This window comes from Necator americanus, chromosome V (genome assembly GCF_031761385.1).
Source record: "Necator americanus strain Aroian chromosome V, whole genome shotgun sequence".
NCBI lineage: Eukaryota > Metazoa > Nematoda > Chromadorea > Rhabditida > Ancylostomatidae > Necator > Necator americanus.
In genome coordinates, this window is record NC_087375.1 from 12,652,642 (window position 1) to 12,675,069 (window position 22,428).

The 22,428-nt window shown below is 41.6% G+C and overlaps 4 protein-coding genes across 6 annotated transcripts; 1 reads left to right on the top strand and 3 right to left on the bottom strand.

Annotated features, from left to right (window-relative positions):
* Positions 1-25: 25 nt before the first annotated feature.
* On the bottom strand, positions 26-6,946 carry RB195_013674 (uncharacterized protein; the record flags this gene model as incomplete). Of its 3 annotated transcripts, XM_064203608.1 has the most annotated exons (22): positions 26-164; positions 654-738; positions 800-893; positions 964-1,046; positions 1,370-1,510; positions 2,185-2,278; positions 2,398-2,514; positions 2,600-2,704; positions 2,886-3,017; positions 3,083-3,208; positions 3,265-3,338; positions 3,454-3,580; positions 3,699-3,776; positions 4,715-4,801; positions 4,852-4,970; positions 5,026-5,081; positions 5,147-5,252; positions 5,385-5,482; positions 5,712-5,843; positions 5,948-6,129; positions 6,444-6,515; positions 6,806-6,946. In XM_064203608.1, 22 exons carry the CDS (start codon positions 6,944-6,946, stop codon positions 26-28), a joined length of 2,388 nt encoding a protein of 795 aa, XP_064059489.1. The 3 variants fall into 3 exon arrangements, with proteins under 3 accessions (XP_064059489.1, XP_013309338.2, XP_013309339.2); XM_013453885.2 differs by lacking the exons at positions 26-164; positions 654-738; positions 800-893; positions 964-1,046; positions 1,370-1,510 and having other exon boundaries at positions 2,159-2,278; XM_013453884.2 differs by lacking the exons at positions 2,185-2,278; positions 2,398-2,514; positions 2,600-2,704; ... (12 more) ...; positions 6,444-6,515; positions 6,806-6,946 and having other exon boundaries at positions 1,370-1,499.
* Positions 6,947-8,258: 1,312 nt separating this feature from the next.
* On the top strand, positions 8,259-11,373 carry RB195_013675 (uncharacterized protein; the record flags this gene model as incomplete). Its single annotated transcript, XM_013453887.2, has 8 exons — positions 8,259-8,401; positions 8,465-8,573; positions 9,623-9,711; positions 9,769-9,852; positions 10,371-10,486; positions 10,542-10,606; positions 10,682-10,862; positions 11,024-11,373. 8 exons carry the CDS (start codon positions 8,259-8,261, stop codon positions 11,371-11,373), a joined length of 1,137 nt encoding a protein of 378 aa, XP_013309341.2.
* Positions 11,374-11,970: 597 nt separating this feature from the next.
* Positions 11,971-15,478, bottom strand: RB195_013676 (uncharacterized protein; the record flags this gene model as incomplete). Its single annotated transcript, XM_064203609.1, has 9 exons — positions 11,971-12,065; positions 13,630-13,732; positions 13,820-13,896; positions 13,971-14,073; positions 14,135-14,355; positions 14,412-14,627; positions 14,695-14,823; positions 14,924-15,194; positions 15,335-15,478. The coding sequence occupies 9 exons, from the start codon at positions 15,476-15,478 to the stop codon at positions 11,971-11,973; spliced, it is 1,359 nt and encodes a 452-aa protein (XP_064059490.1).
* Positions 15,479-18,222: 2,744 nt separating this feature from the next.
* Positions 18,223-22,017, bottom strand: RB195_013677 (uncharacterized protein; the record flags this gene model as incomplete). Its single annotated transcript, XM_013453889.2, has 8 exons — positions 18,223-18,348; positions 18,408-18,546; positions 19,308-19,438; positions 19,497-19,601; positions 19,704-19,907; positions 21,047-21,164; positions 21,271-21,392; positions 21,940-22,017. The coding sequence occupies 8 exons, from the start codon at positions 22,015-22,017 to the stop codon at positions 18,223-18,225; spliced, it is 1,023 nt and encodes a 340-aa protein (XP_013309343.1).
* Between the last annotated feature and the right edge of the window lie 411 nt (positions 22,018-22,428).

Here is a 22,428-nt window from a genome sequence, read left to right on the forward strand (position 1 = left end):
CATAGCTGAAGAATTTTTGACAAAATTATTTCCTGTTCTGACGTCCTTCTTGATGCTTTTTCTTCTTTTTAGATTTTCGATGCTCATCAGATGAACTGCTTGAATGTCTCCTCTTCTTTTTGCTTTTCTTTTCATGGTTAGATCCATCAGAGTCAGAAGAGCTGCTGGAAATTTCGATTGCTTTATCTTCTACAATGGTAGGAATTGCTGTTAAAGGCAGCCTACCACGAATCTGAGGTGGCCGGATTTCAGGTGGAGTATCCGTATACTTGGTCGTAGATTATGGAGACGGGGGTGGTTCCGCTTCATCTCTCCCTGCATCACTGCAAACAACCGCCTCCAGAATGCTGTTTTGTACGACGCCATCTATTGCAACGCTCCACCCCTTGTGCCGCCTCCGCCCTGCGATTCGTCGAAAATCAATTCGGGCTGCTCCCATAGGTAGTAAGGGACGCTACGCGTACAAGGGTGGCGCGCTGCAATAGAAGGCATCGTGCAAAACAGCATTCAGGGGCCGGCTGCTTGTAGTGAGTCAGGAAGAGATGAGCGGAAGCACCCCGGTGTCCGTAATCTACGATCCCGTATACGGATACTCCACCTGAAATCCGTACCACCCCAGATTCGTGGTATGCTGCTTTTAAATATGATCTCACCTGCTGTGTTTCCTATGTCTTTTCTTCTTCTTTTTCTTCTTCTCCTTTTTGTCCTTTTTCCTTAGCTTCTTTCTGGTCTTTTCCACTTCAAAGTGACTGTGATTGCTATTAAAGACCGATTTATAAGCAGAGGATAAATCTCATACCTAGTGGAGTTTCTTTATCACTGCTTTCGCTACTTGTCGAGCTAACGTCAATGACAGTTGATTGTCCAGGCTTCAATTGAATGTAATTTCTACACTAAATTGTTTTGAGACTTTCAGAAATGTGTTGATTGATGAGAAAAAGGCCATTAGCTAAGTAGTGCTACCTGAAATGGAAGATGTCCTGGATAACCACATTTTCGGCAAGCGCCTGTCACTGCTTGTCTGACTTTAGCTAGACCTGTTACATCTGAAATATGAGCAAATTCTAATAAATGTCCATGGAGTACGGACTCTTTCCAAAAGTGGGACTTCGGAGAAAATGCAAAAGAAAAAAAACGAGAGAAACATATTCCTAAATGTGATTAATCAAACATTTTCATAGAATACGCACAAATGTTCATAGGAGTTTTTCTTGATGGATTAAAGACACTCAAAATTCCAATGTTTTGTATAACTCCCATTTTTTTAAAATGAATTCATCATATCTGCATTTAAATTCGAGATCATTTATGACCATAATATTCCCTCGCTGCGTTTGATAGAATTTTTAAGGTAGACGTTTACATTTACCTATGAAAGCATCCTCATCATGTGGTGTAGTTACCGATGCCGCCAATTCGGCAAGTGTACGGCTACTAGAAGAACCAGGCCCTCCGAAAGGTCTCCTGTATGGCAACGGCTCCAGATTTGAATTTGACATACACTTTTGCACTGAATTTAAGCATATCTACAGAGAATCATAGGTTCGATAGTGAGGAGCCGGACCCTCCTGAAGGTGAAGGAGGTTTGGCTCATGAGGTGCAGGTCAACTGATGAAGATCCCTTCGACAATCTTCCAAAAGTGAAGAGTGTCACTTCGCCATATATGCAGCGAATAACGTAGCAAACACAAACCAGAAGAAAAATATAAACGTACAATCGTATATTCAGTGGAATGGGTTATTGAGAGAAAAAGTTCATTTCATAGCAATAGCTACATTTGGAACTTCCAGAAATGTTTGCTAAAGATGTGCATGAAATAGGATAACCACAACTATGTACATTTTAAATTGTGCATCACAATTACAACGATAGTAATGAGTGTACCCGTTGATTCGTTTAAAAATTAAGATATATTTTGCAAAAAAAAAACAAGAAACCGGAAAATCAAAAAAAAAAAAAAAAAACGGAGTTACACGTGGGGAGAACAGGTAACATTAAGGACTTGTGTACGAGAAATGTAGTTTTTATGCAAGTCTGTCTGCCTTGTCTAAAGATTTTGGATATGCCGGTAGCAGCAGAAGGAAAGGTCATTAAATGCGCTATCAAGAGAATATCAAGAGGGAGTGAGAAGTATTGTAGTCAAAGATTTTACATCTTTCAAATTGGATGATGTGGAGTACTACCAGCGAACATATTGTAGTGAATGCCAGGTGCTGGTGAAGCAGATCCCATAGGCGCCACCGGTGGTACCGTTGGTGTTGGCTTTGATGAAGACGGCTGAATCGTGAAGAAGCAAGATCATAGATATAAGAAATGTACCCACAGTAATAATACCCGGAATAGTACATTAAAACGTCTTCAAAATCAAAGTGCGTCATCTGATATTTTTGTCATACCTGTTCAAGGTCCGCCTCTAAAATCCCTTCGATTGGTTTTGGAATTATTCTTTCACGCAATTTATTATATTCTTCTATGAAGTAGTCCATATCTGGGTGATTAGAGCTCTTGAAGAACTGAAAAGGACTTCATACACAAAAAGGAATAATAACAATGAGCAGAAATACTAATAATGTACATTGGGAAATAAATGAACCTCACTTCAACATCAAAATCCCTCATGATAGTCATGCAGTGTGGCTGTCCCCAAATAAAGCCAATCTGGCTGATTAGCTTGAACAGCTGATACTTCACACAGCGATCCGTCTGAAACCAAAACGTCGAAGTCATACATCTATCACTTGTGATAACTTTGTAGAAAAATATGAAAGAAGTAAAAAAACGCAACCATAAGAGTTACAGTATTAATTTAATTATGTTTCAGACAATTTAGAGATACAATTTCTGCACAGGAGAGCACTAAATATCTTACTGGTGCACAACTCACCAACAGATTCTTCAGCAAAAGCTGGTCGATTAAGGCGGCGTAGATGGCCTGATCTGCTAGGGCGGCTTCGTACTGGTTTGAATGAATAAGGCGATGAAAAATAAGGTGACACCAAACTCCGGAGCAAACTATCTGCAACAACAAGTGCTAAATTACTGAAACCTTCGATTCATTATAATGTATACTAAAGCGCTCACATTATCTTTAAGCAAGGGAAGAACTTCCACATATCGAGCAAGTCCGCGCAAATCACCGATCCTTTTCTTGCTGGGCAGCATATCAAGACAACAGTGATACCAAAGTAGAGCAGCCAGTCGACTTGCCTTAATACTTCAACAGTACTAAAATGAAAAAAAAAAACGTTTTAGTTGTAGCCAACCTTTAGAAAAGTTATCATTTGATCTGATGGCTTGCTCAGCAAATTGCTTAGATCCACTTCTTCCTCAAGATCTTCTGAAGAAAAAAAGGTGTAATAAAAAACAAGGGTGCTACAAAAAAGTGAAGTCAACAAAGAGAGGAATAAAGTGGAAGCTAAAATCAGTTTTATCACAAACTCATCAAATATTACTTTTGTTGCGCATTATTTCGGCTCTAGTGCAATCCTCAACCATGAGCGTTTGGAACTCTGGCAAGAAGCGGTTCAAAAACACTGAATCCAGAACCTCACCGGGTTGTACTTTCTTAGAAACCAAATCCTAAAAAAAGCCAATTCACGTGGTGAAGATTCAGTCATCACCAATTAAACCCACAAAAAGTCCTTCTGGGAAGCAATTACAGTGTTACTGTGATAGAGATACAAAAGGCAAAACATACTTTCGCAGCACATCCGAAGGACAACACCCTCACCATAACGACGACTGACGGCATATCACGGGGTAAATGAGTCCCTCCCTGAAGTCAATTTGAAACTTTTAATGTCATCACTTGACAAATCGCATAAACGTAGATATTAGACAACATAGGCCAGATCACATGGTACAAGAACCTTTGACAAGATAAAATTCATCAACTTCAATTACTGCTACAAATGCGAGATAACTCTCTAAGCCATAGATGCGATAGCCGAAGCCAGTGCTCAGACCCCTTTCGCTTTCGGACAGTAGGCGAAAGGACCCCCTTCACTTTTCGACGTTTTTCGAAGTGACCCTCCACCCTCACTTTTCGACAGTTGGCGAAGCTTCTCCCTTCCGCATCTATGCCTTACAGGCATCACCCCACGAATCTGGGATGGATTTTCGTTGGAGTATACCTATATCGGATCGCAGAGTATGTATACAGAGGAGGTTCCGCTCTTTTCTCCCTGTATCCCTGTAAGAAGACGGTTCCGGAATGCTGCTTCTTACGACTTATTTTATTGCAACGCGCCACTCCTGCGCCCCGCCCCCGACTGCGATTCGTGGAAGATTCGTTCACTTGATTTCATTCGGACGCCACGATGGGCAATTCATTCCATTCGACGAATCACAGGCGACGGCGGAGCTCAAGGATGGCGCATTGCACTAGAGGACGTCGTAAGAAACAGCGTTCCCAAGCCGTCTGTTTACAGCGATGCAGGGAGAGACGAACGGAACCTTCCAATTACACTGATAGAGGGAGAGATAAATGGAACATTCTTCGCCCACAATCTGCGACACCGTATAGACATTATCCACTTGAAACCCGTTCCACCCCAGATTCGTAGGGTGATGCCTTTAAATGCATGCCCTTAGCCTCATTGTTGCGAGAAACATGCTGTTAAAAACAACAAGAGTTGGAAAACCAACACTCCAAAGAAAAAGAAACAAAAAAGCACAAATATGCTTGCGATTTTAGAAATACTCAGCCCTCACCGAATCTCGCAACTTTTTCACAGTCATAGAACACAGGAAGTGAATGACATGAACGTCACCGGCTATCATTGCAAGGTCAGTTACACTCTGAAGAATAGCACCATTTCACATGCACTATCTGATGTCAAGAATTTCACCTCATGGTAAGACTTTGGAAACATGTCCAGCATGTGCCGCAGTCGCGTCGTTTGGTGGCTTTCTAAATGCTTGTCTCGTATGCACGCTTCGAGACACCAAGCGAAATCATGGCATGGATCTAAAGTTTGATGTTTTCTGATAGAGTGTGAAATACGGATGAAACTCAAACTGACCCGACTTCACCAAACATTCAATACCAGCATCATGTGCAGCCATGATCAACTCGTACCTAAACGTTAGGGTTAATCAGTTGAGCAAAATTGTCCCACCAGTCACTAGTGATTAAGAACGGACCTCAATGAACACAACATTGCATCGCCAGTTGCAGCAAAAAGATCTCGAATGTATGAAGTCATTGACTTGAACAGTTCTTCGTGACTGCCACAAAACTTGATCAAATCTAAATCAAACCAGATACTGCTTAAGATAATCGACTGTGCGGGTGATGTAACAAGGCGAAAAAGAGAAACGTGAGAGAACTGAATTAGATATCTATAGAAGCAAGTTTGTGCTCATATCTTCAAATATGAACCTTTGATCTCACTCCATTGGCGACGTGCTTTGGTTGTTTCGAACGTAAAGAAGTTAGTATTTGATGGCTCCACAGATAATAAGAGATCTTGTTTTCTTCTAAACAACAGAACGCTTATAACCCACGAGTTTTCTCCACTACAGAATGTGGCAGAATTCAGGCACTGATAGATGAGGGGAAACAAATACCATGATAAGAAAACAAAGAGAAAAGGCTGAATGGTGGTGAGCGGTGAGAGGTCTTCAGTTTCCGAGTGAAAGCGGTTACAGCTGTTTTTGAATACAAAGAGTTCTGAAGAAACAAAAAGACATTTTTATTCAGACTTACTTCAAATAGCACTCAATGAGAGGACTAAACGCTTCCACGAATAGATCGTTGTTACGCAGCCAAATCTGCTGCTGCACTGTTAGCGGACAAGCATCATAGAAATCCCTGTCGCCCATTATTGTATTAAGATAACTAAAAACGAGACTTTGGAGAAGGGCGGAAGTATCATCGTATGACGTGAATAAAGGAAGGTAACACATTTCAAAAATTAGAGGTAAAAAAGAATCAATGAGCACTTGTCTGGTATTTTCGGTAGCTGTTTGAGATTTTCCAACACAATTGGACGAAACTGCGGAAGTGGGAACATGTCGAAACATTTTCCCAACTGTTCTTCAAGTTTCTTGACTGATTCAAATGAACCATTTTCACCTAGCTCACGAATTCGAGCGACTACATGCTCAGAAATATCCATCGCAGCCTGAAATTAAAAACTACGCTTTATAAGTAACTTTTCTGTTTTAAAAATGAGTCAACAATTCTCCTAGAATAACTCTTTACATTGGTAGTAATTCTGTGCGATGGAGAGCGACAGAAACAATGACAAATTGCGACAAATTCTTTGGAACTTTTGTGCCAATTCAAACTCTCTAACCCGGTGTTAAATCGCCTTGGCATACCGTTTTAGTCCTAAGGTCCTGTAGAAACAAGAAATGAGTATAAGACTAAGTGCTTATTCCACTTTACTATTTCTGAGTAAATATAATAATAATAAGGTGTGGAGCTTTAATTTACCTGTTCGTACAAATCGTGGCGTTTTATTTTGTGTAGATCTAGCAGCTGTAATGCTGGTGGTAGCGTATCCATCTAAATGTATATCCCTGAATCAAAACACAAGCACACATTAAAAAATGAAGGTAAATTTCATCCTATATATGTATGATTTACAACCCCTATCATATAATATTAAAAGTAATGCGGTAATAACGTCCACATATGCGCAATCATTTCAGCCATCACAACAAAACTTCAAGATAAAAAGATTTGAAGGTGCAAGAAAACTTAAGCATCCAACCGATATTACGGATTTCTAGTAAAATCACCTGTCTCAAAGCATTTGGAGGATGTACATTAGAGCAAGGGATTGAACCACTTACCTTGATGCCATTCTCATCTTGAAATTTCTTCACAGCATTGAGTAATGTATTCAATTTCCTCGTTTTTGTAAGTGATTGTCGTAGCTTCGCTGCTCCCAATAGTGGATGATTTTCGAGCGATTTCGCTGTTCCTGACGCCATGAAAGGAAGCCAGGATTCGTACTGCCTTCAAGATATCTCTAAAAGCATTTCGTATATTCTTGTGCGATTTCACTAATATAAAGGATGTGGGCAAAATCCTATGCTAAGATAGTTGGGAGGGGGGAGGGTGGAGGACTGTGGTCAGGACACGATGACACACATAAAGTAACTGATGCTTCCCTCGAGATAATTTCAGATACACTTAGAACATGAATACAACACTTAAAAATTGTAAGATGGTAATTTGAACGCTGTTTTCGTATAACTTTCGTGAAACAAAGGCTTATGTTAGCTTAGGCTTATTCAGATTTTCTTCCGAAGACAGTGCATAACCGGATTTAATAATAATACGAATGGATGCAATATTCGTTCTCAATGCTTGAAATTGTAGAACTCCGAAGGCAGTTCGGAGTTCTCGAAAGTTGAAAAAAAATCAAAGTGCACCTTTCCCCTCCTACTACCGTAATATCGATGGTTCTTGGCATTGATCAATCTTTTTGTGATGCGCTATCGGCTTCGACACTGACTCAGAATCGTTTGAGGTTGATGAGTGCACATGAGCACGTGTAGCTCACGAAATATTTTGTGGGTGGGGGGACGTACCAATCTGTTGTTTTTTTTTTCGTCCCAGACGAGTCTAGAGTAAAGTGGAGTTTAAGGGGCACTCAACTGCTCTCTTATTTGTGAAAGCGAATAACTAAGTCAGTCGGAGTCAGTCCTAAAACCTAAGAATTAGTCCTGGAGGATCTAAGACATGTAGGTTAAAGCTGCTAAGAGAAAAAGGAAGATGTAGCCCCAAGAAATGAGAGCGCAGTTGGATCCTCCCTCCCCAATTACATCTTACCACCGATCTATGAAACACAGAGGGATGAATGGGTTGGTTGGCCTAGAGCGGTTTCAAAAGCAACGACCGTCCAGACACACGTTATACGACCTCTCACCGCTGTTCTACACCACCTATCGCCAGCATTACTGTGTTTATTGTCAAATGAGCTACGAAATACAATAATCGGAAGTTAAGCGGCTGATTGGAGTTCTAGAGCAGGAAAAAGGAAAACATCTACTGAGTTGATTCCTCAAAAAGTCAAATCAAATCATCATTGGAGCAGATATTTCCGCTAGAGCTCAATCAACTTTTACTTGTTGAGATGACGATTCCTCCTCATTTTCGCTGCCGTATTGATTTCGGTATTTGATAGCTCTTGATTTGTAGGCTTTTGGAAATGTTCACTATCAGTAAATATATGGCAAACGACCGCCGCTTTAATCCTTTAAGGGCTCGCTGTGATTTTGCCTTCGAACTGCGCATGCAATGTCATACGACCTTGTGGATCCGGCGCTTGAGTTGGCGGATCCTTGTCCGGATATCCACGTGCTTTTCATAGATTTTAATGACCGGTTCTTTGAAGGAACGCTGGCAGGATGTGAGGTCAAATGGAGCCCGAGGATGTATTCGTTAGTCACTTCAGCCTAACTATAACATATCGCTGTTATAGTGAATTTTGGAGCTCATTTTAGGTGTGCTGGAGTGTGTTCCTATGAAGGTCGCAGTGGATTGTGTTCAATTCGATTAAGTCTCCCACTTTTGAAGCTTAGGCCAAGGAAAGATCTTATCGAAACTTTGCTGGTAAGTGAACTTCGATTATATCGACGGGTTTGTGCTGATTACTATCATTTCCCAAGAAAGATGACCGTATGCTTGCCCTTACCAGTTACATGTCTTAAGGCTAGATTAATCTTATTTGGAATTTGAGTGGGAATTCGTACTAACTAACAATAAATAATTATTATTTGCTTACGATTATGCTCAACACTCGAGGACTGCACCTCGAAAGTACGATTGCTAGTTCTGTACGACGAAACCGTCGTACGAAAAGTACCTGAAAATCTCAAGGAAAGGCCTGTTGCCTAAGTGTTAGCTTCCGGAATCTTTTTTTATTTCCCCAACGGTTGAAGTTTTCGCTGAACTTATGTGCGGAGGTCCATTAACGAAGATGAAGTTCTTCTGGGAAAGAACTGCTGCATCATTGTTCTCTTCTTCTCTTTAAAATGACATCTCTTTGCAGCAAGAGGTTAATTTTGTCATTAGACTTTGAAACTTTAGAAATTGGAAACGTTGACTCACGCAAATTCTGAGTATAAAATGGTGTTTAGGTGCGAAATGGACTCGTTACTAGCATTACGGATTTCTTCTCAATATAAGATCTGAGCGGTTTCTAAGGGATAAGAAATTCCCATCATTTTATTGTATGTTAACCTTCCAGAATTTGGTTACGCTGCAAAACGGACAAGATATTGTCGGGTCAAAACGACACGAAGCACGGTGCAGTCGCGTGAACGGTTGTGCTCGAAGAGGCGCGGTGGAGACAGCGGTTCTAATTGAAATGGAACCATCGCGAATTGCATAATCGAGAACTGGGTGATGCTAGCAGGTTCCACCTCGATCCTAACCGCTACGCTTCACTGCGACGCTTCGAGCGCAGCCGTCTACGCCAAGGCACTTCGTGTCGATTTGACCTGACTATGTTGATGGCTACCCCTCAAATAAATAAAATCTCGCAAATATCCATAATAAAATTATGATTTATAACAAGTAATAAACAACCAAATTTCGGAGAAAACGAAGTCAATAGTTTGAAATAGTGCAAATCATCGTGTTAGAATGACTTCCTTTAGCATGAAATGATCCACGCCTTCTTATTTGTCACTAAACGAAATCGCGATAGGGATGGTCATGGTCCGGATTTTCAATATCATATGTACAGGTGCTATTACTTCAAAGCTTAGCTTAGCTCAATATCGTTCTTCTCATCTTTGTTTAGAATCAATCAAATGGCGAATACAAAGATTACTATCTATCACTCTTTCCATGATGAGGTGGCCGTGTACAAACAACACGTTTGGAGGTAAGTTTTCAACTTGCTGTTTGTCTCAATGGATTTTCAATCTTCAATGGATTTAATTTTTCGAGATGCTGCTTTTATTTCATGCCCATTTTTCGAGCGATTTTAAAGGATATTTGACGGCAGTATATCGCAGATGTAAGCATATTTAGTAGGTTTAACTCTTGGGCATCACACTATTCATAGCGATGCGGCCTCGACATCCATTTCTTTTTTGTCGATCTGTGCTTTGCTATAGTTGGGTCAAAACGTCATGAAGCTCAGTACAGTTGTGTAAGCGGCTGTGCTCGAGGCGGCGCGATTGAGTGTAGCGGTTAGGATAGGTGAGGATCTTTGCTAGTACCACTCACCGCTGTAGTTTGCGGTGGTCTCACCTGAATCTCAACCGTCGCTTTGGCCCCACCATAGTCACATGAATTAGCAGACAGCGATAGCCGTCGGCGATTGTATATGATGTGTATGCAGCTGATTTTGGATATAGACATTCTCATGAATCTGTTGCGTTCATGCTAGATCTTTAGATGTGATGGCCCATGTCGCGATCGGAAGCCTTTCTATGGGTATGTGAAACGATCCTCGAATCGTGCTCCAGGTCCTAATGATCTTTGGTGGAATTCACACAAGTCAAGCTGCAATGGTAATATATAATTTTTGTTTTGTAGAGGAATTTACTACTTTTTGGAGACTTGCAGGAACTTTCCAGAAGATCAAAGAACCAGAAGGCTATGGTCAAAGGAAGAGGAAAGCAAACGGAGAGGCTAGTTTCTGATTGTACCAGCTCAGATTTTTTATTCACAAAGGCATAAGATTCTATGAAAGTAATCGCATTTAGAAGGCTGTGCCCGAGAAGAAACTTTCACCCAAAAATACGCTTGATCGATATTTCTCGATCTCTGTTGTCGGAAGCGGACAAACTTTAGGGACCACCAGTCAAACCCCCAGCACTCCAAAAAGTTCTAGACTGCTGGAGCTCTACTCTAGCGATTCCGGTTCCGGCTCTACAGCAAGTAGCGGTGCGATTCTCATACTGTTCGGTTTCGATTTCTTATGATTTGTTTATCGTTAATTCTGTTCAATTTCCACTTTCTGTGGTGCTCTTCTCGTAGTACTGCAGTGGATGTAGATTTTTGAGGCCTCCTTTACTGAAAGATTACTGAAGTCGTTGCACTTACAGGTGCTTCTGGTAGTGCTTCAACACAGGCCGAGAACAAAACAGTGCCGAGCATTCAAAAAGAATCAATCTCATGGCCATCGGTCAAAATAATCGGCATCAAGATATCTGCCGGATCTTCCAGGACCCCATCATCTAGTGGTGTATCTTCTAATGCCTTAGGCACTGCTGACAGCCCTATAGAAATTGAAGATGACTCAAGTTGTCCGGGTACTTCTACTGCTAATGCCTTTGATCGAGACAACATCGATCAGGTAGACCTGAACCGATGTGTGTACTGTCCTTCATGTGGTGATAGGGTAATCGAATTTTATATTAACGAGCACTTGGATCTTTGTTTTGCTTCACAATAGTTTTATTATCTAATTACGGGTAACTGGCTCTTGTTCGTGCTTGTTTTGGGTCCTTATTCCTATCTTAGTATAAGGACTGCACATTTAATACGATTTACTTCTCACAAGCATTGTACGTTACATTCGATAGCTAGAGATTCAGTACTTTTGCACGATTATTGACAGAATTCGCTTATCGCGAAACATAGTTATTCCTATTCCTTTTCGGCTATATTTCTGCCCTTCTAGTAAGTCTTCAACTGCAATATGTGCAACCTTCTTTAAACCGTGTTCTATTCTTGCGAAGCGGTAGATTTGGAGTAAAATGTAGTTGGGGGCACTCTGACGTGAAGGGATCAAACAGTACCGGTAATATAATAGCGAATACAAGAGAGCAATGTACGATGAAGTGATGCATTTCTACTGTCTTACTTCTCCTTATAGAGGTTGTTAGATAACTCGTATGTTAACTTCTGATTTTCTGTATCATGCAACATTGTTGTATTAATACGAGATGGATTACATCAAACTTGTATTTATATAGCTTTATCAGATTTCCTGTCATGTCGCAAATCTTATTATTACTGGTATATACATTTGAAGCATAAAGTGCTTGCTCTAATGTCGTAGAAGAGGTCGTTTGTAGACGAAACAAATCACGCTGTCTTTTTGTGCTTCACAGTGCTCTGTCGTTGAAACCAAGTACGTAAATCCTGGAAAAGATTGTAGTTTGCGTTAACAAAAGAAATTAGCGTTACAACATACAGTGGTTTAGTATACTGGTTCCTAAAAAGGCACTGAAATCGTATAGTGTGTTATGCCGCAAAATTATGTACAAACGAGAAGAATGAAATTCGAGGAGAACTGTCCCCTTCTTGTTGCTTTTCCTGGCATCAAGCAAAATTTTTGAAGCACATTAATTGAGTATGATTAAGATCTATAGATGTAGATATGTAGATGAACGCTACAGATCTGTAGAAAGATTTGTAGCGTTGCCCTGTCTTCTCTTCCTCTCTTTTTTACTTCTGCTGTCCTAAGGGACTGACAGAAGCAATGGTTGAGAGGTTCGGCTGCCGTTGTATGTCGGAACTTAGTGTCAACCAAGCCTGCCTTTCATCCTGCTAAGGTCGATAAATTGCTATCCAATTTGTCTAGGAGTATAACATAACAGACATAGTGTAGTGTACACTAGCTTGGCACATCGGCTCGCTTCCCGAAATCATCGTCATTCAGCAACGCGTTAATCCGCCCCAAATGATTCGGAATTGAAGTCAAACGGATCATAATCGTGTCAAAACGACATGATGCACGGTGCAGTTCCGTAACCGGCTGCGCTCGAAGCAGTGCGCTGAAGAAAGCGGTTGCAGTCCGGGTGGGACCATCGCAAACTGCAGCGAAGAATGGTGCTAGTAAGTGTCCTCTCCCGACTATAACCGCTTTTAAAGGCATCACCCCACGAATCTGAGGTGGTGCAGATTTCAGGTGGAGTATTCGTATACGGGATGGGAGACTACGGAGAGGGGGTGATTCCATCCATTTCTTGCTAATTGACGTTAAAAACGGCCCGGAAGATGCGGCGCTGCACAAGACTGGCGCGCTCCAATCGAACCTCTTGTACAAAATGGTGCGCCAAAACAAATGAAGCCGTATCTTCCGGGCCGTTTTTTTACGGCATTTAGGAAGAAATGGACGAAATCACCCCCCTCTCCGTAGTCTCCCATACTGTATACGAATACTCCACCTGAAATCTGCACCACGTCAGATTCGTGGGGTGATGCCTTTAACCCAACTGTAAGCGCATCCGCACAGGAACTTTATCTTTTACTATCCTGGCATTCTCTGTCTGTCCTCTCAATCCTCTATTTATGTTGCTGTTACCCAGAGATTACCATAAAGAAATAATGTGTTCCATATTCTTTGGAATCCAACCATAGTTATTTGTTGGAACAACTACGGCTGGACTATTTTCTAATGGGGAGAAGGTAGATGCCGTCTTATTGCAAACATTTTGGTGGTAGCATGTCTATTTAGTGTACTATTTCTAGGGATCACGTTTCATCTCATCCGCTTTTACTCGGATGAAGAATATTTGTCTTTTTTCGTGCAAACCTTATCAGTGACACAGAAATGAGTCAAATTCTCGAATAATCGTAAGAATTTGTCGGAGTGGCGGTGACTATTCAGTTTCGTACGCGGAATTTAGCAACAAGGTAATAATAAGGTCCCTTGAGTCTACTACTGGAAACTAAATGGAGAGTTTCTCCTCAACAGTATTACCTGTCCCTGAGCAGATCACATCTACTGTAGCTTCAGGGAACCTCTTCAGCGATGATTCGTGTATAGCTCGTTTTGAAGCCAGAGCATCTTCTCTCACGATGTTCTACAAATGAATCTTTTTTTTTTGAAGTTTTATGCTGTCGACACTGTAACAGAATCGTTATTAGCTTTGTTAGAGAGGAAATCTCACGTCCAAAATCAGTTGTTGCAACTGTTTGCTGTTACACTTCGCATCTGAGAACGTTGGCGTTCCATCTGCTCGCGTTTCTGAAATTGCCAAGCCTTTTTTATTTAAAAATTTTTTCGCGGGAAAAAAAACTCTTGCTGATCGTAAAGCTTACCTTCTTCCTCATTTTCTGCGGCCACATTTCGTGAAATGTCATCAGCAATCTCCCTTGCCTCCAACGGCGATGCTGTAGCCTCGACTGGTGCGGGATGGTCCACCTTATTTACCAATTTTTCTCGAAATAAACACTGAACGCTTATTTTATCTTCCGAATCGCACCTCTTCAGCTTCTTCCATCACTTCTTCGTTTCCGGCATCACGAGCCTTCTTCGATTTCAATATGATGTACTTGATTCTCGCCGGTTCGCAAGCGTGCAGCTCTGGAGATCGAAGCTTGGCATTCAGCGGTGGTGCATAGTTACTTGACGTTGATGAGGACGAAGAAGAGGAAGCGGGAAGCGAAGCTTCTGCATTTGGTTCATCGGATTGTGGTAAGTATTCTGAAAAATATTGTAATGTGAAATGTCGCTGTTGAAATCTGTAACGTTAGACCTACGCTCAGAGGTGACAGCGCTAGGTGCAATGGACTGCTGAGCTCCACTCCCACTCGACTGGACTCCGCCTGTGTTATAAGATCCGCCACTACCACCACCTCCACCACCACCTCCTCCGCCTCCTCCTCCTGTAACATAGGATCCACCACCACCGTAACCACCACCGGTAGCGTAACTGGCTACGCTGGGTGCTGGGACTGGGGCCGCTAGACTGGGGCCTGAACAATAAACCATTGCTCAACTAAACTAGTTTTTCACGAAATTTGAAAAGGGTACAAATCTCACCAGCAAGATAACTATTGGCAGCTGGAAGTGGCGGAGCTGCAAAGTTTCCAAGTCCGTAACTTCCAACTGCTGGGGCTGTTGCATATCCACCTCCTCCCGAAGCTGGACCTGTTGCATATCCTCCTCCTCCTATAATGAAATGAAATGAATTTTTAGGCTTATAAAAATACGGAAATGTAACTTTCTTCGATTGAAACATAATGAGAAAAAAACACAACGGATGCGATACCTGAGTAACTTCCTCCTCCACAACCACCTCCTGAGCATCCTCCTCCACCTCCGCAACCACTTCCTGAACATCCCCCTCCTCCACCTCCACAACCACCTCCTGAACATCCTCCTCCTCCTCCACAACCACCGCCCGAACATCCTCCTCCTCCACTACCGCATCCACCGCCACTACAAGGTACGTAGACGGGTTGAACTTGAGGACAGTAAGCCGTAGGTGGTGGTGGACACGATTGTTGGACACACACGGGGCATGGTGCTGGAGGTGGACACTGAAATTATAGGATTACTGACATTTAATTCAAATAAACTAGAAAACAATAGATATTCCAAACCGTTTAGAAGAGAAATCGGGCTCTGGTTTTCAGAAGTGAACATTCAGTCTGTACAAACTCAGCGAATTGAAATTTACCTGCGCAGCCGGCTGACATCCACAACTAGCCGGCTGAGGAGTTCCACAACCGCAACAACAACCTCCTCCTCCACCACCACCGCCGCCGAAGAAGATCGCGTGTGTTCCAGTGAATAACAGCATCAGCCCCGCGATTAAGAGCATAGTCTGAAACGACGAGGCCCCTAGTAGAACATGCTCCTGTACGAAACTGTAGGAAATTCTAGCGTAACAAAAACATAGACAAGCGGGACGAGGACTGTCTAGTCGCATCACTGACTTAATTAGGGTCAACGAAGTGAATATATCTAAAAGAACGGGAACTTTATGTGCACGCTGGTGGACTTTTTCAGAAGGCGCAGACAAGAATTTCTGGTTCATAACGTATCTGAGCATATGCGTAAACGAGAAAGAAGAAGGAATTCTCAAACGTTTTCTATAATCTTGGATCCTGAAAAGTGATCTCTGAAGTGTGTGTAGCAGAGCTACTCGTGTCTACGCGAAACACACATTATGAGCTAAAGGTCGGCGTTGGGGAGATTTATAAGTTATAGCAAGTTATATGTGACCCAGTTACCGTACCCGTTCCGCTTCTCGATCAGGTGCAGCGGCGATTACCGGTAACGCCTTCGCGTTCAATTATCGCTCCTTCATCCTGGACCGGATCTCATTTGGGGTGTGCTTAAGCTTCTTTGACGTTTTCCTAGTAGTTTTTCTATTCCTTCAATAGGGTACTTTATCAGTTTATGAAGTTAATACTGGAAAACCAAATGATGCACTGTATGAATTGTTGAGTAGCTGTCCCTGCCTAGTTTTGTTACAGAAATTTCTAGGAATTTTGAAGTGAACAGTTCCAAGCCATCCTCCTTGGTCTCGCTTTCCTAGAAGGAACTGTCTGAGGAACGCTTATAGAAGCTATAAGAGAACTCGATTCCGAGGCGCATAATGTTTGGGAAGGCGAAACCCGTACCGCTACTTCCCATCGCTAGGAACTCGTTTCTCGGCGCACGCTCCGGTAACCATAGTCACATAATTCTTCTGTTTGGATAGGACCAAAATAAGTAAGCGCAAATGAGAAAATGACAAAAAAAAATGATACAAGTTTGCATACGTAGTATTCACTCACTCTTTTATCAGTGTCCGATCCCGATCCGAAGTGCCCTTCAACTGAACTTTTCCTCGTTCTTCTTTGCTTGACCAGCTCTCCTCCACGCTGTCCATTTATTTTGGGATACAAATGAAATTTTAATCTTTAACATATCGTAGAAAAACGCAACCAGTCGTCTTTCTCGAAATCCATAGCTAGATGAGTTATTCTAGGTAGCCGCATGTTTGACTGGCTAAATAGTCATGGTTCCGAATATCGACTATGTACATCAAAATCTACTATTGTATTATTTGTTATTTATTTACATGTACTTGTATTCATTTCACTTTTTTACTATATTTATTATCATTAATTTATTTTTCAACACTATTCTTATTATTCTTGATTTTTCCAGATTATTCGAAACTCCTTGTTATTTATGATTACATACTACCTCAAAGGCATCACCCCACGAATCTGAGCTGGTACGGATTTCAGGTGGAGTACTCATATACGGGGTCATAGATTATGGAGAGAAGGGTGATTCCGTCCATTTCTTTCTAACTGCCGTAAAAAAACGGCCCGGAAGATGCGGTGCGTGCACAAGGCTGGCGCGCTCCAGTCGAATTCGAACGCTCGAAGCCGTATCTTCTGGGTCGTATTCCTTATTTTTCTGGTAATTAGGAAGAAATGGACGAAATCACCTTTCTTTCCATAATCCACTTCTCCGTATAGGCGTAACCCACATGAAACAAGCACCACCCCAGATTCGTGGGGTGATGCCTTTAAGCATAACCACAACAAGTAACACTGTGGAATGGAATACTCAGAAACACTCAAAAATAGAAAAACTCTCAAACTAGAATCAGGTAGATCAATTTCAACTTATGTGGACGAGTTAGCACTCCACGATGATTCAATACGCATACTCATGGACATGTATACGATATATGTATATACCAGTCTGAACGTCCGGCTAAAACCGGACTTCAGACTTTCTGTGGTGTTCGCTTCGCTCGCCTTCACTGACTAATGAAAATTAATAGCAGTGGTGTTTTCTGTGAAATTAGAATTGTGTTTTCCTAACAACACTTTCTTTTTTTTTATTATAAATTAAAACGAAAGATTACAGAGGTTTCCTTCTAAACGCGTCAGTTCTACATTTGGAGAACATTCAAACTTCAGCTTCAAGCCAATTTGAAAACATTGCTCGAGGTTTGTTTGGGTTTTCCTCCTGTTTTCCCCCAATAGTTACCACAAAACGACCTTCTATGTGTATATAGTAGTAGAAATAATGAAAACTCGTACACCATCTGACATTCTCATCAAATTCTTTTCTTCGAAAAAATCAAGAAGGAATGAAATGAAACAACAAAAAGTAAAAGTATCACAGATGCGACCACACAACAATCCATAAACATATGTTTGTTAATCTCATTGAAATTACCCGTCAATGATGGAAAGTGTCCGTTTCTTTTAAAACATAAGAACAGAATATACAAGGAACTGCGAGATCAATGAAAGAGCATAGGGGTTATGTATCCTGAGCGAGAGCGTTTTGAAGAATTCAGGGAGTGGCTAGATCTCACCTATAAAAGCTCGCAGATATGCTAGTAACGGTAAGAAAAAAAAGATGAGGAGTCGAACAAGGCTCGAATTAACCCAAAACAATATTTGACATTCACGGGTAAAAATTGCGATAAGGAATTAAAGCTAGCGTATTCGACAGACAATTTTTTCATACATTATACATTTCATACACTTTGTTTTGAAAAAAGTGATGGTTCTCAAACGATTTGTTCAGAGTCCTAATTCCCTTTGATCAGAACTTCCTGGATGTTTTGTTTGTGGGCGGCTTCGTTTTATAAAGAAGTATCTCGAACAAACGGATATCATCCGGGGCTAAATGATGAAAGCTGATGGAATCCTTAGCAAACGCTTCATATCCCTGAAAATGTAGACCTGTGATGTACAGACCTGGTTCCGTCTGGATTTCTAAAATTTTACCTTCTTTTCTTTGAAGTAGGTCCAATTTGGATGATTCTTCTTCGCATGAAATATGTCACTTGGAGTGTAGGTATTGAATCGGTTCTGACCATACACATTCCTTGTGTCGTGCGGAAAAATTCCAACGCTTGCTAAGCACCTTGAAATATTCGATTTTCTTCACTATCGTATGATTACTTCGATGAAGAAATACATCTTTGATTACAGTATGCTAGTATACAGTAGTATGCTGTCTTTTCCCATTAGTGCAAAAGGAACTCTAGAAGGAACTATTCGCTCTGAATATTTTAAAATTATAGTAGTGTCAAGAAAAAGGTGAAGAACGATGCAGTTGCGTAGGCGGTTGGGCTCGGAGCGATGCGGTGGAGCGTAGCAGTTACAATCGAGGGAGGAAATTCGCCAGTACCATCTACGTTGGACCTCGCGATGGTCGCATCCCGATGCTTCGAGCGCAACCGCTTACGGAACTGCACCGTGCTTCACGTCGTTTTGACCCTACTACACGTATTTCGTGCAATCCGCAAAAAGACATACTCTCTTCTTTCCTGCGCCTTCCCTAACGTTGCTACTCTCTAGTACATTGCGCTCACTAAATTCTCTAAAGATTTCGTAATCGATAGAGAGTGAAGTCGATAAAAATGTCATAACGCAGCAAAAAGACCACTCTTCGCAGGTAATGGGTTATTATTGATAATTCAGGAAATTCCCTCAGATCCGCGCAGCGCTCATCAACAACATAATGCTAAAAGAGCAAAATTCATGCAGAGCTACAGTGTCTCAAAGGCGATTGGAAACACAATTGGCAACTGTAAGGGAGAAAATTCTATGAAACGTGAAGGAACATACAAGACAAAAGGGGTACGTACTGTGGTAGAAAGAAGAACCTTAAAAACTACTAACCGCCCTATTCCAACATCTTCGTGAATATCATCAGGACATAATGTTTCATTATGATAGAGAAGTTCGTTGAAAATCTGTACAGCTGCCCGTGAAAGTACGTACCCGGCCCCGCCAGCATTATAACCGTGTTTCTGAAAAATTCAAATTCATCCAAATCAAAGCTTGTCCCAGAAAACGTCAGCTTCTTACCAAATATGGTTTCAGTATATAACCGAGATAGTAGGGTTTACTAGGATCAAGGGTAGACAAATATTCTCTAAGATGTTCCACAATAACGTAAGTATCGTCGTCAGCCTGAAAGTAGCAACACATCAAGCTTGTCATAGGCAACTTTCTACTGCAGCACAACAGCAGACGTTGCTGCCGTATCTACACCTACAAGTGGCGCATACGTACCTTCATATACCAGTCGAAATTTTTCGAAATATAGTGGTAAATGTAGTAAAATGCATAACGACTCTTATAGAAAAGATTATAATAAGAATCAGGAATGCCGGCGAATATTGTGGAATACGGTATATCACTAGAAGAAAAGAAATCGCCCGTGAACAATTGTCCATGGTCACATCTGGACAACCAGGTTTCGTTGATGGCCAGGGCCTATAAAAATGAGAAATATCATCAAGTGAAGGCTATTACTGCAGTTTACTTGAAACAACTGAAAATATCCAGGGACACGGATGACTGTTCCCAAGCAAAACATTCTCTAGCGCTGGTTTTTGTGTTTTTTTGTTTTTGTTTTGACTCGAAACCAGCGTACTACGAAATTGAAACAGTGCAGGAACCTGATGGAAAATGTAGAATTTGGGATGTAGATGAGCATGACTCCGCTCATTTTCCTTAAACCGTCCTGAAAAATGGCATGGGAAAGGCGTTTATTCCTACGTGGGAACGCGACACCTTTGTGAGCGCGCCGCATTCACGAGCGAGCGGTCGCGAATCAATGAGGTATCATCAGCAGCCTATTCAACCAATAGGTTTCTAAGGAAAATGGAACATGTACAGAGGTGAGGCGTTCTAACCTACCTTGCGGAAAGGCGCTTCCCACGCTGTTTTTGGGGACGATTAGAGGGAACTGAGTGGAGCAATCTGCATCCCGAACTCTATATTCCCCATCAAGTTTCCACAGTTTTTTTTTACGTCAGTTTCATGGTACTTTGCCTTCTTTTGCGTTTGAGAAAAAGCGAAGCATCTTCAACATAACTCGTACAACTCAAGGTAACTCCATGCTGTCCTTTTATTTTTCAGAAAAAGTGCCGCTACTCTTCTTTTGTTCACACGCTTGCTATGTGAACACATAATAAACCCACCTCTCCTATCTACTGGTCAGTAGGGGGTTGACTTTTTTTGACCTTTCTACACAAATCAACCGATTGCATTTGAGAATAGCTAAAAAAAAAATTCGTGATTCCGACAACACCTTCCGGTGCTGGCTCGATTCGATCGCAAAGTTTTCTATTATTTGTTATCCTGACAAGCGTTGAGAATATTTGTTATCCTGACAAGCGCTGAGAAACCGAGTGCAGCGTTGAGAATTACGCTGAGAACGAGTTAAAACGGAGAATTTAGTGCCAAAATGGCTAAAAAGTCTCGAACATAAGTGATCTGCTTTAAAGTTAGAACTACAAGGCTCTGATTCTTCACATCTTCATTTCTAAGTATAATTTCATTTTATAACTCTTCAAAGAGATCTTTTCTGATTTTCAGAAAGAAAAGTAGGCTTTTTCGATGGGACTCACCCTAGTTTCATGGTAGATTTTGGCAGTTTGAACCCAACAAAACAATTGACCAGATTTTGGCAACCGCCGTGCAGCTGGAGACGTGTAGACATACTGTAGTAATAAGGGATCACTGTTTCTGAAATGAAAGTGATTTCCTCAATTTTCAGCACAACTGAAAGTTCACAGAAGTGTTCACACCACATTCACCACTTCCTTGTGACCTGTCTTCTGGAGTGCCTCACCTGTCATAATGTGTTGTTGGTCTATTCCATATCAATATCTTGAGCAAGACGGCAAAGATCCCTAGGGAAACGAGTAAATAGCATATTTGTCGCCGAGATACTTGTGATGTTTTTGACACGGCCTGAAATGAAGCCAGCTGGGAGAAGAATAAAAGATATTTAAGGTCTTACAACCCTTAGTTACTGTAATCTACAGTTCCTGGTGCACCAAGAATAGAGGGAGCCTCACATTTTGTTGTAAGGAATGGCCGAACTGTGATGATTATTGTACTCTTAAAATGACATGAAGAACAGTGCAGTTGCGTAAGCGGCTGCCTTCGAAAGAGGTGGAGACAGCGGTTCGAATTGAGGTGGGACCATCGCGAACTGCAGCCATGAGAGGTGCTAGTATGGGTCCTACTCGATCCTAACCACTGCGCAGGATGCACCGCTTCGACCGCATTCGCTTACGCAACCGGGCCGTAAGTCATATCGTTTTGACCCTACCATATAGAAGTCCTGCCATAGACATAACAAAAAAACTCCTGGTCCGCTAATAGCGATCCTCGTTCTGTAGCTTACAAAAATGCTCAACCGTTACCACTTTGCAGACTAATCATTGGGTCGCTACGGTTTGACCTACCACTTTTTTTATCCGCCACAAGTCCCTTTATACTTCCGTATACTCACCTTCGGCAAAAAATATTCCTCATATTTGGTCTCGTGTGTCGGTGGTAGTAGTGATATTGAACCTAGTAACGGGGGCATTAGTACCTGCAAACAACTGAGACTTAGTGGTAAGAGTTCAGTGGCGCGTAGAATCGCAGCTTCCGAGATAGGACAAGAATGCAATTTTCACGTAGAGGAAGTTGTATGAAGAAAGAACACAGATTCAGTGGTGTACCGAGATAGGAGAAAAAAGAAAGAGAAGGGGGAAAATTCTTAGTGTTTGAAAGGGTGCACTTTAGAAGAGCTTCACATGACGTTCTCTTCTGTTTTAATCAGTTTAATGGATTTTTCTTAACTAGGATTTCTTAGAACTGCAAGTGACAAGTGGGAGATTATGTGACGGAGAAAACATGATTAGAATCCTGTAATACAACATGCTGAACAGTTTCCACGGCAACTGTTGAAATTGGAAAACAACTCGAAAGGCGAGAAAGGTGCGACGAGAATAAC